Source organism: Procambarus clarkii, chromosome 54 (assembly GCF_040958095.1).
Source record: "Procambarus clarkii isolate CNS0578487 chromosome 54, FALCON_Pclarkii_2.0, whole genome shotgun sequence".
NCBI lineage: Eukaryota > Metazoa > Arthropoda > Malacostraca > Decapoda > Cambaridae > Procambarus > Procambarus clarkii.
Genome location: NC_091203.1, coordinates 11,944,103 through 11,964,446, shown reverse-complemented (window position 1 = coordinate 11,964,446; position 20,344 = coordinate 11,944,103). Strand labels below are relative to the sequence as shown.

Genomic DNA, 20,344 nt, shown 5'->3' with positions numbered 1-20,344 from the left:
TGTCATGCAGGGGCTTTAGGCGTGTGTCATGCAGGGGCTTAAGGCGTGAGTCAGTGAACCACCTCTGTCCCTACCTCACTGTTTTGGGTCCAATTTTATTTAGGTAAGGTACATACATAAAGAGATTTTACAAAGTTTGTTGGCTTTATAGATAGAGCTAGTACATACAATGCCTAAAGCCACTATTACGCAAAGCGTTTCGGGCAGGAAAAACATTAATGACTAAAGCTTAAAACTAATGGGTAAAATGAATAAGATGTGTTCTCAACACTTTTTATTCTTTATGCTCAATTAGTATTAAGTTCTAGATATTAATGTTTTTCTTGCCCGAAACGCATTGCGTAATAGTGGCTTTAGGCATTGTATGTACTAGCTCTATCTATATATCAATCCATTAATGTAACATCACTTGTATGTATATACCTTACCTGAATAAACATCTCTGTATCTCTCTCTCTCTCTCAATGGATTTTGTCTTTACTAGGCGTGTGCAGAGCTCTGCACATGCGCAGAAGTGCATCCACTAAGATAGAACTGTGTCCTTTAACAATTATATTATCGTGTGCTATTATATTTAAAGATACAATTCCAAGTACATTCTCTTAATGGAAAACACGAGGAAAACATAAATGTTTAATGGTAACAACCAGTAGTAAATAAAAATAACAAGATTTAAAAATAAAATAACCAGAAAAAACATTGGAACTCGTGTATGGGCCTCGAGCGCCATTTTCTCAACAGCAGCTGGTATGAATCCAGACACGAGCATAAAACCTTGATACAAACTGCACCTATCATAAATAAAAAGCACCACCATTGACCGCCAAGTGCTAACATTAAGTATAACTCTAAGAAACAACACTCAAGCCTTGCCTAACCGTCAACATTGACGCCGGACCCCACGTCTCCTGCTATCACCATTCATGCAGTCATCCGGAGAAAACCTTCACAAAACTGCACCTATCATAAGAGAAGATGAAGACTCACCAGTGTCCATACTGTGGGAAGGTATTCATTGATCTTGGACACATGAAGATTCACATGTTAGTGCATTCAGGAGACAAACCTCATAAATGTCCAGAGTGTGGAAAGAGATTCAGTCATCTTGGAAGTATGAAGCGTCACATGTTAGTGCATTCAGATGCTAGACTTCATGAGTGTCCAGAGTGTGGGAAGAGATTCAAACGTCTCTGAGATATGAAGACTCACATGTTAGTGCACTCAGGTAACAAACCTCACGAGTGTCCAGAGTGTGGGAAGAGATACAAGCAGCTTGGATGTATGAAGACTCACAGGATGAAGCACGCGGATGAGAGACCTTTTAAATGTGCCGATTGTGGAAAAACATTTAGAACACGTAAAGCTATAATAGCACACATGTTTGTGCATTCACGTGAGCAACCTCATGAATGTCCTGAGTGTGGGAAGAAATTCAGTCGTCTTGGAGATATGAAGACTCACATGTTAGTGCATTCAGGTAACAAACATCACGAGTGTCCAGTGTGTGGGATGAGATTCAGTCGTCTTGGAGTTATGAAGACTCACATGTTAGTGCATTCAGGTAACAGACCTCACGAATGTCCAGAGTGTGGGAAGAGATTCAAGCTGCTTGGAAGTATGAATGAATTCTAAATGAGAATCTAGCGATCCGCGCTAATCTCCAACAACAACAACAAGAAATAACCCTCCTCCGCGAGGAAATTAGAAACTGCAAGGCAAGCCAAGACCAACTACAGCATGATTTAAATGATCTCCGTGAGGAAAGCAACCTTCTGAAAACTGATGAAGCCATTAAAAAACAGGAGGAAGCCCTCAACAAAATGACTGCATGTATCAGTACATTTTCAGCCCAGCGTTCTGTCTCCCAGGATGAACAAGACCAGCAAAAGCTGCTAGACTCTGTTATAGTGTCGTCCCAAGATATACCTGTGGAACATGATGGTGAAAACTGTGTCGAAATAGCTCTGGATCTCATAAAAGACAAATTGCAGCTCATTCTAAACAAATCTGACGTTATTGCTGCCTACAGAGTAGGCAAAAAGAATCCATCAAGTCAAAACCAACGGAAAATTCGCCTGAAGCTGTCTTCCCAGTTCACGAAATCCGATCTAGTCCGGACAGCTGTAGCCCAACGGAAGGGATTATACATCAACGAGTGCTTGACTAGGAACAGACAGCACCTCCTCTACCGCCTGCGTCAAATCCGTCAAAAAAACCCAGATGCGATTCATCAGTACTTCGTTAGAGATGGACTGATAAAGGTGAGAAAAACCGCAGAGGGCAAAATGTTCACAATTACTAAAGAAGAGAACCTCAACGCTTTCCTCTCCCAATGTGGTCTGTCTCAGCTCATTATCACTCCCAGTGAATTAACTTAATTAACCCCCTGTCAACTAGTGGGGCTAGGTTTCCTAAGTCTCATTGTTTCATTTTCTGACTTAATTTTTAACTTACTCTTAACTAGTCATTTACTGAAATTATTTAATTGAGTGCATAAATAGTTCTTCAGGTCTTATTAATTATACAGTCATAACTGAACTATTTATAGTTAATAATCATTAGCTTAAATTTGCCTATGCTTATTATTCAACTTTTCTTTGATTCCATTTATTACCTAGGTTGCCTAGCCTCGCCATGCTCCCTTACTCCATTGTACCCCTGGCTTTGCCTGTATCTCAAATTGTAAATTGTTACTTACAGTGTACCTGAGAGTACTTGTAAGCAATCTACCTCATTTTTCATTTTTGCTCAATTTGTTTTTGTATTGCTTAGTCTTGTTTATATTTTTGTTTTGTATTTCTATATCTTGTGTTTTGTATAGTCCATGTTTATATGTTTTTTCGTTAATCTCATTTATTACCTAGGTTGCCTAGCCTAGCCATACTCCCTTACTCCATTGTACCCCTGTAAGCCCCTTTTGAGTTTGCTTTGTTCTGTATTGTGTACATCTTTTTCCCTATTTTATAGCTTATTTCTACCTTGTTATTTGCCTTTCTTCCCTTGTTTTTACTGCAATCAGCTTTTTTTATGCAGACAAGTATAGACCCTGAACTTAACCTCTTATCCACTATCTATGACAATTATCACTTTAATGATCTAAATTGCAGATATTTTGCAGCACATGATGTAAACAATGTATTAACTCATAATCACAATATCTCTGTAATCAATTTGAACGTTAGATCCCTAGGTAAACACTTCGATGATGTTAGTGCCTTGATTGAAGCTATTGACAACAAATTCTCTTTTATTATACTTACTGAAACATGGTTGAAAGAGGATACTACTCAGCTCTTTAACATGCCTAACTACTCAGCAATTCACAACTGTCGTCAAATTCAGAGAGGTGGTGGCACTGCTCTTTACTACCACCAAGAACTAACATGCTTAAAAGAAATTAGAACCAGAGACTGCTATGGGGAGTATATCTTCGCCAGCTTCAGAGTCAAGGGTGCCGAGTCTGTCCTGACTGTGGGTGCAGTTTATAGAATTCCTAACACTGATGTGTCCGAATTCAACTCAAACCTTAGAAATCTAACACTTGATAACAGACTGAACAAAAACCACCTAATTATCGCAGGGGACTTTAATATTGACCTTTGCGAGCCTGAACACCCCACTGCTGTTAGCTTCCTCAACTGTATGAATTCCTGCTTCCTCATACCCTTAATCACTAGACCTACTAGAATCACTGATAGCACTGCCACGACGCTCGATCACATCTGGACAAACATAACCTCTCCGCTTACTTCAGGTATAATCACCGATAGCACTACAGATCATTACCCCACATTTCTCTTAACTAACATTAGCAAACCACTTCTTGAGTCAAGAGTGATACGTTTTAGACTACACAATGAAACTGCTATAGACAATTTTATAACTGCTGCTGATGTCAACTGGGAGTCCGAGTTAGGTAACATAGTGGACATCAACCTTGCAGTACAATCTTTTCTTCAAAAACTCATAGCCTTTATAATACCCACTGTCCTATGCTTACAAAACAAGTCACAACCAAAAGGCTTAACAATCCCTGGCTTACAAAGGGAATACTTAAATCTATTAATAAAAAACATGACCTTGAGAAGAAGTATAGGTTAGGAATTGTCTCCAAAGAATTCTCAAAGAATTACTCATTATTGCTGTCTAAGATAATTAGACGAGCCAAAACTAAATACTACGAAGATAAATTTACCCAAATAAAGAGCAACATTAAACAAACTTGGAGAACAATTTCTCAAATATTGGGATCAAAGAAGTCTTTAAATAACAAACCGACTCTCCTGTCTAATAACGATGGTCAGCTTTCAGCCTCTGATTCTGCTACTGAGTTCAATAGGTTCTTCTCTTCCATTGGTTCATCCCTTGCAAATGATATTCCATCTTCCAATACAGACATTAATGACTATCTTTCAGGTAACTATCCACAGTCTCTGTACCTAAAGCCTATTAATTCCACTGACGTCAATGAGATAATCCTTTCCCTTAAAACCAAGTCTGGTGCCCTTGAGGAGATACCAACTTTAATTTACAAAAAAGCCTCCAGAACTTTAGCCCCTGCTATTGCTTTGCTCTTCAACAAGTCACTTGAACTCCAAACCTTCCTAGATATTCTAAAAAAAGCGAGAGTAACGCCTGTCCACAAATGTGGTAATCTCACAGATGTTAACAACTACAGACCTATATCTATCCTGCCAAACTTGTCAAAAATTTTTGAAAAACTAATCTATAAGCAGCTTTACTCATATCTAGCCAAACTCAATATACTTAGCCCTTGCCAATTTGGCTTCAGACCCAAAAAAAGCACTAACGATGCACTTATTAGTATGCTTAACTCGATTCATACAGCTCTTGATAAAAATGAGTTCTCTGTTGGGTTGTTTGTGGACCTGCGTAAAGCTTTTGACACTGTCAACCACCAAAACCTTCTTCTTAAATTACATCATTATGGAGTCAGAGGACACTCCCTACAATACCTCAAATCCTACCTTACTGACAGGCTCCAATATGTTTCTGTGAATAATACAATTTCTCCCACCCTACCCATCAACATTGGTGTTCCCCAGGGCAGCATACTTGGCCCTCTCTTCTTTCTCATCTACATTAATGACCTTCCAAATGCCTCCCAACACCTCAAACCAATTCTATTTGCTGATGACACAACCTTCATTTACTCCAGTCCTGAACCCCTTGCTCTAAATGCCACAGTAAATACTGAACTAAATAAAATAAAGTCCATCTGTGGCTAACTGCCAACAAACTCACCCTTAACATTGACAAAACCTTTTATATTCTGTTTGGCAATAAATCCTCTAATCAAATAAATCTCAAAATAAACAATACCCAAATTTGTAACAAATTAGATGGCAAATTCCTTGGCATTCTCATTGACCACAAGCTTAATTTCCAGGGACACATTCCAAACATATCAAAAAAAGTTTCAAAATCTGTGGGCATTCTTTCTAAGATCAGATATTATGTACCACACCCTGCCCTGGTGACTCTCTATTACTCCCTTATCTATCCATATCTCAACTATGGTATTTGTGCTTGGGGCTCTACTACCCAAAATCACTTACGTCCTCTAATTACTCAACACAAAGCTGCTATTAGGACAATATCCAATTCTGGCCCCAGACATCACTCGGTACCCCTACTTAAATCTCTGAATATGTTAGACATTAAGTCACTGCACATTCTCTCATGTGTATTATACATATATAAAACGCTAAACTATAATGCCAATCCTGATCTCAAAAGCTTCATAGAAGGTTGTATCAGAACCCATGAGCATCACACCAGAAATAAATACAGTTTTGATATTCCTAGAGTACGACTTAATCAAACTAGAAATGCTCTACAAATCAAGGGGCCCAGAATGTGGAATGACCTTCCCAACCATGTTAAAGACTGTACCTCTCTCAACCAGTTTAAGTTAAAAGCGAAGCTATACCTAATAAATTCCCTGTAACCTACCTTACCCTTCTATTGTCAACCAATGTCTGTTTTTTTCTTTAAAGAGCGCTGTTTGTCGACATAATTGTATTTGTGCTGCTTTTTCATCTATGTTTTCATTTCTTGTTTTCATTCTACTCATTATGCTCAATTAGTATTAAGCTTGTCATTTAAGTTTATCATGCCCGAAACGCTTTGCGTAATAGTGGCTTTAGGCATTGTATGTACTAGCTCTATCTATAAATCCACCAATATTTGTATCACCCCTTCTATGTATGTACTTTACCTGAATAAATATTTGAATTTGAATTTGAATTTGAATGAAGCGTCACAGGATGATGCATGCTGATGAAAAACCTTTTGAATGTGCCGAGTGTGGCAAAAAATTTAGAACTCGTGGACAAATAATTAAGCACATGCTTATGCATTCACGTGATCAACCTCATGAGTGTTCAGAGTGTGGGAAGAGATTCAATTTGCTAAAACATATGAAGAACCACAAGATGATTCATTCAGGTGATTGACTAAACACTTCGAGTGTGGAAGATAATTGAGAGAATGTTGAGGTATAATGAGGCACATATTTTAAATTAATTTACCTTTAATCTGATATACAATTTGAAAATTGAGTGTCATCATGAAAATATTGTACTATCACCATGTTAATTGGATGTCCTTCAGTGGTAATTATGTCATGTTTTGTTTGAGAAATACGCTTCATCATGAAAGGTAAAGATCTAAAGGAATTTTATTATTTTCTTCTTTTATGAGGGTTAAAGGCTCCTCACAGATCAAGCAAGAACTAGAGACGCTGTCAGTGTAGAAGTTAGGTGCTCCTCATAGACCAAGCAAGAACTAGAGATGCTGTCAGTGTAGAAGTTAGGTGCTCCTCATAGATTAGGCAGGAAAAAAGGTGTTAGTGTACAAAAACTCATAATTGATCAAAGGTAAAAAAATATTTGTTTATTTTAACAAGGATAAAACAAAGTTTTAAATGTATCATGTCTTCATATTTCCATGAATATTGTTTTTCTGTTTTTGTTTTCTGTAGAATCTCATATAATATAATAATTTATTTAGGAAAAGTACATACATAGTTGCAGAGTTACAGTACAAACATTCTGTTAGATTTAAAGATAGAAATAGTATATACAATACCTAAAGCCACTAGTATGCATAGCGTTTCGGGCAAGGTGAGGTGGGGGAAAAAACACTTAGACCAAAACTTAATAGTAATCGAGCTTAAAGTATAAATTGCGTTGAAAGAAAAAACAATAATAAAAGATAATAAAGGGGGGAACATGGTAGAAAATAGCCAATATAAAAGTTGGTCAACAAACAGTCTTTTTTTTTTTTAAATAATAAGACATGGGATGACATTTACAAGGCAGGCAGGTTACATGGAGTTAATTAGGTAGTACTTAGTTTTCATCTTAAACTGGTTGAGAGAGGTACAATCTTTGACATGATTGGGAAGGTCATTCCACATTCTACATTCCACATTAACATAAAATCTCCATAACATTTCATTGTAATATGATTTAATATTGGAGCTGGTGTAGAAAACAGTTTGAGATGTTCTAAAGATGAAACCATTTCATTAGGTCAAGAAATATAAATTCATTTATTGAAGGCATTAAAAGCTCATCAGATTCCCATGCAAACTCATGTCCATTTTTTTTATTTTTGTTTAGGCTTATTTATGGGTTTATACTATTCTTGATTAGAAATATAAATCACTTGAGGAGTATAGTAGCGTGACTGGCATTTGTAACTGTCAGAGTTATATTTTTTTTGTTAGCCTAACTTTAGCAGTTAGAAATATAGCAGTTAGCTATATTTCCCAATCTGACAATTATATTAGCCTGACTTGCAATTATGTCAGCCTGATGTAATTATGTTAGCCTGACTGGTAATTACGTTATCCTGACTAGCAATTGTGTGAGCCCGACTGGCCATTATGTTAGCATGACTGGCAATTATGCTAGCCCGACAGGCAATTAGCATGACTGGCAATTATGCTACCCCGACTGGCAATTATGCTAGCCCGACTGGCAATTATGCTAGCCCCAACTGGCAATTATACTAGCACGACTGGCAATTATGCAAGCCAGACTTGCAATTTTATTACCCTGATGTGTAATTATGTTAGCCTGATTGGTATTTATGTTAGCCTTACTGGCAAATATGCTAGCCTGAATAGCAGTTATATTATCCTGTAACTGGCAATTATCTTATCCTGTAAATGGCAATCATATTAGCCTGCAACTGGCAATTTTGTTAGCCTGACTGGCAATTTTATTAGCCTTAATGAATAATAATAATAATAATAATTTTTATTTAGACAAAGGTACATACATAAAGAGATTTTACAAAGTTTTTTGGCTTTATAGATAGAGCTAGTACATACAATGTCTAAAGCCACTATTACGCAAAGCGTTTCGGGCAGGAAAAAACACTACTGACTAAAGCTTAAAACTAATGGGTAAAAAGAAAAAAATGCGTTGAGTACAAATAAAAATAGAGGTAAAAGAGGGGGGAACATTGGTGAAAAAACAGCACAAATACAATTACAAATTAATACAGAAAATTACATTAAAACAGTGTTGATTTGAAAAACAAAAAAACAAAAAACATACATGGGTTGACAATAGAGGGGTAAGGTAGGTTACAGGGATAAGGTAGGTTACAGGGAAAATTATATTAGCCTTATTAACAATTATATAAGCCTGTAACTAGCAATTTTTTTAGCCTAACTGGCAATTATATTGACCTTATTGACACTTAGCCTTATCGACAATTATAATAGCCTGTAACTGGCAATTTTAAAAGCCTGACTGACAATTATATTTGCCTTACTAGCTGTACCCGGACATGTGCGTTGCTGAGCCACAGCAACCTTCCATGTCGCCCAGTCCTCCCCACCTTTCCCCCCCTCACCTGTCTCCTTGGCCTCCCAACCATTCCCCACTCCATCGTCCTCCACACCAATCCCCGCTCCACCATCCCCTCTTCCTTCCCACTATGCCCCACTTCCCTGTCCCTTTGTCCTTCCCACCATTCTCCATTCCCCCATCCCCTCGTCCCCACCATCCCAAACTCCCCCATCCCCTCCTCCTTCCCCACCATTACCCCCCTCCCTTGTCCCCTAGTCCTATCCACCATCTCTCACTTTCGACCCCTCGTCATCCCCACCATTCTCCACTCCCTTGTCCAAGGCCTTCCGAAATGGTCTGATGTTCCCATCAGAAAATTGGGAACATCAAGTGATCTGATATTCCCATCACTGAGATATAAGAAAAACTTTAAAGATAAAATGAAAATATGAAAAAATAAAAAAATAAACTATACTCAGGAAATGAATGATATTGTAAACAACGCAGCTCAATTCCAATGCAATTCACACAAAATAATTAACTCAAAATGAAAATAAATCTAAATCTATGAAAATTCAATTTATCAGTGCAATCAGAAACATTGAAATGGAATTGTAACATATATAGTATAGCATGTGTGCTGCTCTTACATGCAACAGATGGCACTGTTTTTCAAGAAAAGCATAGTTTTACCTGTCACAGCCGTGGCATCTATACTTATACTTATGAAATGAACGGTATGGTAAACAACACAGCTCAATTCCAACACAATGTCACACAAAATAATTCAATCTATATAAATAAAAAAAGAAATGTTCGTTTGTGCATAACCGCTAATCTACGAAAGTTCTTCACCGATTGCTTTGAAATTTTCACACAATGTTCCATTCGCATCCGAGCAGGTTTTTATATACAGTACATACTATATAGATGTCACGTCTGTGACAGATAAGAAAATATGCTTTTTCTGAAAAAATGTGTTTTTCATGTGAGGGAAATCTTCGAAACCTCCTTACCGATTGTTTTGAAATTTTGACACAACGTTGCATTTGAATAGGTGAATCTTTTTATATATCTACTATATACATGCCTCACCTGTGACAGGAAAAAAACATGCTTTTCTTGAAAAGCAGCACCAACTGTTGGACGTAAGAGCAACACATGCTGTAATCTCCAAAAGTTTTTCCACTGATTGCTTTGAAAATTTGACACAACGTTGCATTCTAATAGGTGCATATATTTATATACCTACTATATAGATGCCACCCCTGTGACAGGTAAAAACATGCATTTTTGAAAAACAGCTGCATCTGTTGCTCATAATAGCAACATGCACGATATACTGTATGTCACAAATTCCATTTCAATGTTTCTGATTGCATTGATAAATTTTATTTTCATAAATTTTGATTTATTATATTTTTTATTGAATTATTTTGTGTGACATTGTGTTGGAATTGAGCTGTGTTGTTTACAATACCATTAATTTCGTAAGTATAAGTATAGATGCCACCCCTGTGATAGGTAAAACTATGCTTTTCTTGAAAAACAGCACCATCTGTTGCATGTAAGAGCAACACACATGCTATACTAAATGTGTTAAAATTCCATTTCAATGTTTCTGCCTTCATTGATAAATTGAATTTTCATAGATTTTGAATTATTTTCATTTTGATTTATTTATTTTGTATGATTTGCGTTGGATGTGAGCTGTATTGTTTACCATACCGTTCATTTCGTGAGTATTGTTTATTTTTTTTATTTTTTCATATTTTCATTTAATGTTTTTAACTGTTTTTCATATATTTCAGTGACGGGAACATCAGATCACTTCAAGTCAAATCAAATCAAATCAAATATATTTTCAGGTAAAAGTACATACATAGAGGATTAGTTATAAACATAATGTTGGATTTATAGATAGAGCTAGTACATGCAATACTTAAAGCCACTAGTACGCATAGCATTTCGGGCAAGGTGAGGTGGGGAAAAAAACACTTAGACAAAAATTTAATGTTCCCAATTTTGTTCCCAAGTTCCCACGTTTGGGAGCCGGTCGGCCAAGCGGACAGCACGCTGGACTTGTGATCCTGTGGTCCTGGGTTCGATCCCAGGCACCGGCGAGAAACAATGGGCAGAGTTTCTTTCACCCTATGCCCCTGTTACCTAGCAGTAAAATAGGTACCTGGGTGTTAGTCAGCTGTCACGGGCTGCTTCCTGGGGGTGGAGGCCTGGTCGAGGACCGGGCCGTGGGGACACTAAAGCCCCGAAATCATCTCAAGATAACCTCAAGATAACCCAATGTTCCTACTTGATGATCCCAATTTTCTGATGGGAACATCAGACCATTTGGAAAGGCATCAAACAAGGGAGTGGGAAATGTTGGGGATGACGAAGGGACGGAAGTGAGAGATGGTGGAGAGGACGAGGGGACAAGGGAGGGGGTAATGGTGGGGAAGGACGAGGGGACTGGGGAGTTTGGGATAGTGGGGATGAGGGGATGGGGGAATGGAGAATGTTGGAGAGGACAAAGGGACAGGGGAGAGGGGCATGGTGGGAAGGACGAGGGGATGATGGAGTGGGGAATGGTGGGGAGGATGAGGGGATGGGGGAGTGGGGAATGGTTGGGAGGCCGAGGAGATGGGTGAGGGGGGAATGGTGGGGAGGACTGTGGGACAGGGAAAGTTGCTGTGGCTCAGCAACTACAGCAATGCGTGGCCGAGTTCAGCTAGTAAAAAATAAAATAAATCGAAATCCATGAGAATAAAATTTATCAATGTAATCGGAAACATTGAAATTGAATTCGTGACATATTTAGTATAGCATGCATGTTGCTATTATATGCAACAGACGGTACTGTTTTTTAAAAACGCATGTTCTTACCTGTCACAGGGATGGCATCAATAGAGTAGGCACAGTATATGAGAAGGTACATTGAGTTTGTGAGAGTACCCTCTCCTCCCTTTCCAGCATGTTGTTGTTGTGAGGGGCCTTGGTGGGCGGCTGCCAGAGTCTCTTGCTCCATGGGATAGTCCTCTGTCCTTTTGAAGCCTTATGATCATGCTGTCGTCTTCACAAATTGTGCTGGAAGTCTTTTCCTTTAACTTATGTTTCATTTTTCTCCCCTCACTTCTATTTTCTAATTGTCATTTGCCGCCGACCTTTTGCCAGTCTTGATTATTCTTTCGGACATTTTCTGTTTTGACGCCTGGGTGTTGGGGAGTCACACTCTCTCAACCGTAGAACTGTGGTACCCAACGTCGCGAGCGAGAGGAAGTTTTTATTGTCAATCCTCCTTTCGTCGCTGAACCCAATCTCAATGGACTGATGGTTCTTAAGGGGGTGTATACTTATGATGCACCCTTGGGGGTGCCCCCAGCCTGTCTCTTGTTGGGTGTCCTATCCTCTAATTGTGGCTCCATGGTGGGTATGGGGGCTCATTCATGAATGAAAGTAATTCCTTCTTGTTTCTTTGTCTCTGAATAATGATCCTCTTATAACTTCTCAGGCTCGTGGGGTGGGCAAAAAAGCCCCCGAGTCGGACTGTGCTGGAAGACCGAGCTCTGAAGCCTGTACCCGTGCTACATTGGGCCCAGACCAGACCCTCCCACTCCCTTCCCTCTGTGGTAGGATCGAGCGCCAACCCCCCGTGGTGGCCTCCTCGTCCTCTGGCACGGCTCTGTCTCTCACCGTGACTACTATGCCTGTCAACCCCTCTCTGGGGATTCTCAATGCCGTCCCCACCATGGCTGCACTCGTACGATCCCTTCCCATACTAATATGTGCCATGCCTTTAGTCCCGCTACATGGGCAAAATACTCTGATCTCAACCATCTGGATTCTACACCTAATGATTTCTCCCTCCATAAACACCTTGTTGATTTGGTAGATGCCTCCGTTACATTTAACCCCACCCATCTCGGTACACGTGTCGTCGCTGCTCTTCAGGATGCAGCTGCCCGCTTAGCCACATTGTCCTGCATTGGGGAGACTCCTGTTCGGGTCTCCAAAAACGCTCAGTTAACCCTCAAACTGCTAGGGGCCCAAATGGATTCAACACCCACAGGCGCAAAAAAAAAAAAAAAAAAAAAAAAAAAAAAAAAAAAAAAAAATTCTTTCGTCTTATAGAAGTATTCATTTTTGTTCCCTGATCACGGAAAAAAAATCTAAATCTAACCTAAAAATCGTAGGTGGCATATTTTAGTCGCAATAGGGTAGGGAAGTCTGGCAAAAAAGGGGCGTTGACTGAGCCTTCGCCAGACGAGGTCTACTCCGCCCGAGCTGTCAGTCGGCAGTTGCCACAAATATATTATTACCTAATTATTTCAATGTCTGATTTTTTCTCAGTTTTTTTGCAGTAATATTATTCAATACAGTGAATTGTGATATATTTATATAATAAAATGTGTGAACCATCCCTGTACTCAAAATTATGGTGCGCATATTAGTGATTCAATTATGTTCATAAAACAATAAACAAATAGTTGTGCTGTTGTTACACTATATACACAGGTTATATATAAGTATTTGCTTGTTTTGTTCACCATAACGAACCACTAAGTTGGTCTTGTGAGTCAAAAAGCAACGAGGAGTGTCCGCCACACACCAGCCAGCCACTCCCTCCCTCAACAACACTTCACTCACCCCATTCTCCTCCCACAATACTGTTTTTGCATTTATTCACTATACACGGTCGTTATATATTAGTATTTACATGTTTTGTTCACCATAACTGTACATTTAAGCTTGTATGGTGAGTAAAGACACGAAGACGTAGCTACTCACACAGTCAGGTGGTGGCGGCTGCCCTCAAGACCAAACGCACTAATATTTCTCCTCCAACAATATTGTTTGTGGTGTTATTACACTATATACACACATTATATATAAGTATCTACCTGTTTTATTCACCATACCTGTACAAATAAGCTGGTATGGTGCCCAAAGACCATAGTGGCCACCAATAAACATGGTAAGTCGTGCAGACGACGCACCTCTCTCACCAAAATGGCGACTCCCAACCTACTCCTATTGCTGTTATCACACTCTATTCACACGTTATATATAAGTATCTACATTTATGTTCACCATAGCAAACCACTAAGCTGGTATGGTGAGTGCAGTCAATAGCCACACACAGTCAAAAGACCACGCCACCACCCTCCCTTCCACAGCCTTACTCCTCCCTCCATGGAGCACAGCGCTAAATACCACCACAATCCTGCTATTATCAGAATCCTGGTCAGTTTTATCACAATCAGGGGTCTTTTATAATATTATCATCGCTAAATAATAGGATCATATATATTATGGCATTTGTAGGCGATGCTGTGAGCTCATGCTGCGTGTGCCATCATTGGTGGCTTGCTCAATACTAACGCTCTCACACCCAAGAATGTTGGCCTGGATTTTTTTTCTAGGTGGCATCTGGCAACTATCGGTCATGGCTGTACTATAGCTGCCCCTATCCCAGGCAGGGCGTTTAAATTATAGCGCTAGACACGAAAGCATATATAAATGATGTGTGCAGTTTCGGTTTTGTCACTGATATCATATATATATGATATGTGCAGTTTAAGGGTTAAACCCCAGTGTAAGCACTCTTCTCCCACACCATGTTGCAACAGGTGTTAGGGACCTAAAAGACTGCCACGAGGATGTTAAACATATCCTCGAAGCCCAAGGCTATTCTGTCCTCCAGGTGGACACGTCTGGCAACCTACCATTTAGGGAGCATAACCAAGCAAATATTGTGTCAGCCAGAAAAACAATCTGATAGATTACGAGATATTTCAAATCCAGGGATCCCGTTACAATGGTTGTACTATACAATCACTTGTACTGTCCCATCTGGAGTACTGCTCAGTACTCACTTCCTCCTTCAGAGCAGGAGAGATTGCTGAAATAGAGGGAATACAGAGAACATATAAGGCATACATAGATGCAAAAAGCACCTAAAATTATTGGGATCATCTCAAAACTCTCCAAATGTGCTCACTAGAAAGAAGATGAGAGAGATATCAAATAATATTCATGCGGAAGATACTGGAGGGCCAGGTACCAAATCTACATGGTAAAATAACAACGTACTGGAGTAAACGATATGTAAGAAAATGCAAAGTAAGAGTTTTTTACATTCTTGTAGTCACTAGGACGCATAACGTTTCGGGCAAGTCATAAATCCTAATTTTCCTCGGAATACGACCCACAAAATCATTTAACAATCAGATACCCATTCACTGCTGGGTGAACAGAGGCTACAGTAAAGGATTGGCACCAAGCAATTCCTCCCCATTCAGGATACGAACCCAGGTCAAAGCGCTAGTGAAACAACAGGTGTGTTACCACTTCACCACGGGGACACAATTATGATTCAATGTGATTTGTAATCTTATTTTTTCGAAGATTTTTTGATGTGTGGTTAGATATTAGTCTATAATTGTGAGAAGAGAGATTACCAGCTAGCTTTTAGACTATGTTGGAATGCAAGCCATCAGGTTGCACTCTGACATGAGTGCACTGTTGTGTACTCATGCTAGATTCTGTAATTCTTAAGTTAGACATATCTTGTTTGGTGTCTATGGGGAGCATAGACTCAGGGCTGTTCAGTAAGACTATGGTGGTCGCCGTAACTTTTCTGTGAGAAGTAGTGCAGCCATTAGCACGTATTTAACAAGTGTATGGACAGAGGGAGGATATGTGGTCAGGTAGGCCCAACAGTTCTCAACGCTTGTGTAAACACGGGCTGGATGCCATAACGTCATAGGCACCACGTGACTAGAGGAAGGCCCATAGTTGGTTGAGGCGACCCTAGGCCGTGCTGTACTTTTCTCTGATTGAAGTATTCGAAAATGGGAGAAGCGGCATCTAGGTGCTCGGCTGCCAAGGATTCTGAAAACCGCAACCGTCTTAGTAGAATGTGGAAGATTGTGCTAATGGCCCTTAGCCACAATCTAGATAAGAGGTTTAGTTCTGGGTCTATTAGTTTGCATAAAAGGGCTGTTTGATGGAAAAAAGGTAAAGGACAATTATAAAAAAAAGATCTAGATATAAACAAAATTATACAGATTATACAAAAAATGAGGTAGATTGCTTTAAGGTACTCTCAGGCACAAGGATCTAGATATAAAAAAATATACAAAACAATACAAAAAATGAGGTAGATTGCTTTTAGGTACTCTCAGGTACACAAAATGTAATAAATTGCACTTGGAGACACAGGCAAAGCCAGGGGTACATTGGAGCAACTGAGTATGGAGAGGCTAGGCAACCTAGGTACAGTAAATAAAGAAACAAAGAAATATAGATTGAATAATAATCATAAAGACAAAAAAAATAATAATTTCACTAATTTCTTTGTTGTCATCTGTGAAAGTTCCATAAACCTTGCACAAGGGCCCAATTCTGAATGTGGTTTTTGTTTTAGTTCCCCATCCCTATCTGGCTTGTTGTCGACGTGAGAGGGCTTTGTGGTCGGCTGCCATAGTGTGATGCTCCATGGGACAGTCCTCTGTCCTTTTGTGGCCTTATGCTCCTGCTGCAGTCTTCTCTAATTTTACCAGATAGCTTTTCCTTTTCCTTATGTTTCGTTTTTCTCCCACCCTCTTTTCCTTACTAATTGTCATTTCCTGCCGACCTTTTGCCTGTTTTGATTATTCTTTTGGACTTCTTTTATTTTGATGCCCGGTTGTTTGAGTAGGCGTCCTCTTGCACCCATAGAACTGTAGTACACAACGTCGAGAGCGAGGAGACCCTTTTATTGTCTATCTATTTAGCCTATTATGCAATAGATTTTTTTTTATTATATATTAGAGAGTAGGGTGTATTTTTGTAGAATCAAGTAAAGGTTCGTCTGGAAGACATAGCGGGATGTAGACAATGTTGACGTCATCAAAGTGATACCTATTGATAACTAAAGGTATAGGCATCATAACATCTTAACCCATCTAACCCCCTTTTTTTTAATAATAATAATAATAATAACATATGAAATATTTACATATACTGTAATATTATATACACTTAAAAAAAAGGAGAATGAGCGTATAATTTAAATTGGTTGAAGCTTGTTTTTTCAACACTCACAGTTATTAAAGAACATTATATAAAATTCTCTATTTATTAGGTATAAAATATTAGAGGGGAGGATAGGATATTTTATTATATAATAAGCCATTAACGAATCATGGTAAACTAATGGGCAATATAAAAAGAGGCATTTAAATTTTATAAATCTTTTAACATTTTAAAACATGTTAACTTATCTGTTGTACTTATTTGTTTCCTTGATGAATGAAAACATATCCTTAAAGATTCACCTGATGATGGCTATTAAGATGATTTTTCATATTAATATATTGGATGAATCCTTTAGCACATGTAGAGCACTTAAAAGGTCTCTCACCACTATGGATTTTCAAATGATTTTTCAGACTAGTAGGGTAGAGAAATTCTTTAGCACATGTAGGACATTTAAAGGGTTTCTCACCAGTATGGATTTTTAGATGATTTTTCAGACTAGTAGGGTAGAAGAATTCTTTAGCACATGTAGAGGACTTAAAAGGTTTCTCACCAATATGGATTTCCTGATGTGTCTTCAAATTATTTTTAACTTTAAAATGTTTACTACACATAGGACACTTAAAGGGCTTCTTCTCTGTATGTACTACCAAATGTCTAATCAAACTTGATTTAAAACTAAAAATTTTCCCACATGTAGTAAACTTGTGAGGTTTTTCGCCTGTATGAACTCTCATATGTATCTTTAAGGTGCGTAACCCTCTGAATTCCTCCCCACATGTAGTACACTTGTAAGGTTTTTCGCCAGTATGAACTCTCATATGTATCTTTAAGGTGCATAGCCATCTAAATTTTTCCCCACATGTTGTACATTTAAAGGGTTTCTCACCAGTATGGATTTTCAGATGATTTTTCAGACTAGTACGGTAGATGAACATTTTAGCACATGTAGGACACTTAAAGGGTTTCTCACCATTATGAATTTTCTGATGTGTCTTCAAACTATTTTTATCTTTAAAATGTTTATTGCACATAGGACACTTAAAGGGCTTATTCTCTGTATGTTTTACCAAATGTCTAATCAAACATGATTAGTCATATGAACTCTCATATGACTCTTTAAGAAGCATAGCCATCTGAATTTTTTATTGCAACCTGAACATTCATGATGTTTCTTCTCATTATTTATTTTCGGGGGCCTTTCTTTGTGATGTTGTGGTTGAAATGTTGGTAATGATGTTGTAGACTGTAAAGTTACATTGGATTGTTGTATTTGCTGATGAGAAGAATCTGAAAATGATTGGAGCATTTTTATATAGTACTTTAATGATTACCCCCCCCCCCTCTCCATATACAATAAGAAAGACTTAAAAAAATATGTACAACAGATAAATGAAAATGGGTAAAAACTGTTTAAGGATTTATAAAATTCCTCAATTACCTCCATTGTTTCATACATGCTCTTCGTTCAATTATTGATGTTATTTCCAAACAACTTATTCTGATACCGGATGAGTAAGATTCTTAAAACAATTAAAGTTTAATCAAAATGGAAAGAGACATCCTCATATCTCCGACCCCCTAGCTCTTTCCTTTAGTAAAAATATATATAATTCTATAATATATATATATATATGTATATATATGTCGTACCTAGTAGCCAGAACACACTTCTCATCCTACTATGCAAGGCCCGATTTGCCTAATAAGCCAAGTTTTCATTAATGAATTATTTTTCGACTACCTAACCTACCTAACCTAACCTAACTTTTTCGGCTACCTAACCTAACCTAACCTATAAAAATAGGTTAGGTTAGGTTAGGTGGGGTTGGTTAGGTTCGGTCATATATCTACGTTAATTTAAACTCCAATAAAAAATAATTGACCTCATACATAATGAAATGGGTAGCTTTATCATTTCATAAGAAAAAAATTAGAGAAAATATATTAATTCAGGAAAATTTGGCTTATTAGGCAAATCGGGCCTTGCATAGTAGGCTGAGAAGTGCATTCTGGCTATTAGGTACGACATATATATATATATATATATATATATATATATATATATATATATATATATATATATATATATATATATATATATGTCGTACATATATATGTCGTACCTAACTAAGAAAAAAATTAGAGAAAATATATTAATTCATGAAAACTTGGCTTATTAGGCAAATCGGGCCTTGCATAGTAGGCTGAAAAGTGCGTTCTGGCTACTAGGTACGACATATATATATATATATGCGAACAAGCCTGAATGGTCCCCAGGACAATATGCAACTGAAAACTCACACCCCAGAAGTGACTCGAACCCATACTCCCAGGAGCAACGCTACTGGTATGTACAAGACGCCTTAATCCACTTGACCATCACGACCGGACATAATGAGGTGATAGCCGAGGCTATTTGAACCACCCCACCGCCGGCACTCGGATAGTAATCTTGGGCATAGCATTTTACCAAATCACCTCATTCTTTGGGGCACACGTGAGGAACACAAATGCGAACAAGCCTGAATGGTCCCCAGGACAATATGCAACTGAAAACTCACACCCCAGAAGTGACTCGAACCCATACTCCCAGGAGCAACGCTACTGGTATGTACAAGACGCCTTAATCCACTTGACCATCACGACCGGACATAATGAGGTGATAGCCGAGGCTATTTGAACCACCCCACCGCCGGCACTCGGATAGTAATCTTGGGCATAGCATTTTACCAAATCACCTCATTCTTTGGGGCACACGTGAGGAACACAAATGCGAACAAGCCTGAATGGTCCCCAGGACAATATGCAACTGAAAACTCACACCCCAGAAGTGACTCGAACCCATTCTCCCAGGAGCAACGCTACTGGTATGTACAAGACGCCTTAATCCACTTGACCATCACGACCGGACATAATGAGGTGATAGCCGAGGCTATTTGAACCACCCCACCGCCGGCACTCGGATAGTAATCTTGGGCATAGCATTTTACCAAATCACCTCATTCTTTGGGGCACACGTGAGGAACACAAATGCGAACAAGCCTGAATGGTCCTCAGGACAATATGCAACTGAAAACTCACACCCCAGAAGTGACTCGAACCCATACTCCCAGGAGCAACGCTACTGGTATGTACAAGACGCCTTAATCCACTTGACCATCACGACCGGACATAATGAGGTGATAGCCGAGGCTATTTGAACCACCCCACCGCCGGCACTCGGATAGTAATCTTGGGCATAGCATTTGTGTTCCTCACATAGTAGTAGTAGTAGGCATCCTTCAGTCTCGGGAGACTATGGAGTTGCGCCCTAGTTGTCAATCCTGGTGCAGCGTCTGGTGTGACTGATGAGGCCAATCCGAGAGTGGCAGTCCATCCCACACCGAGCACAAACGAAGTCCGATTCTGGTCTGTCTTCCTGGTTACCGGCTTTCCTTCTCTGTCTCTTTGCCTCCGATTCCTTGGCAAGTGACTCCTCGAACTTGGAGAGA

The 20,344-nt window shown here is 38.9% G+C and overlaps 1 protein-coding gene across 1 annotated transcript; it reads left to right on the top strand.

Annotated features, from left to right (window-relative positions):
- Window positions 1-1,197: 1,197 nt before the first annotated feature.
- On the top strand, window positions 1,198-1,632 carry LOC138352667 (zinc finger protein 492-like). Its single transcript, XM_069305240.1, has one exon. It carries the CDS (start codon window positions 1,198-1,200, stop codon window positions 1,630-1,632), a length of 435 nt encoding a protein of 144 aa, XP_069161341.1.
- Window positions 1,633-20,344: the final 18,712 nt, after the last annotated feature.

Coding starts and splice junctions, on each gene's coding strand:
- LOC138352667 (XM_069305240.1), top strand. CDS start 1,198: ATGAAGACTCACATGTTAGTGCACTCAGGTAACAAACCTCACGAGTGT.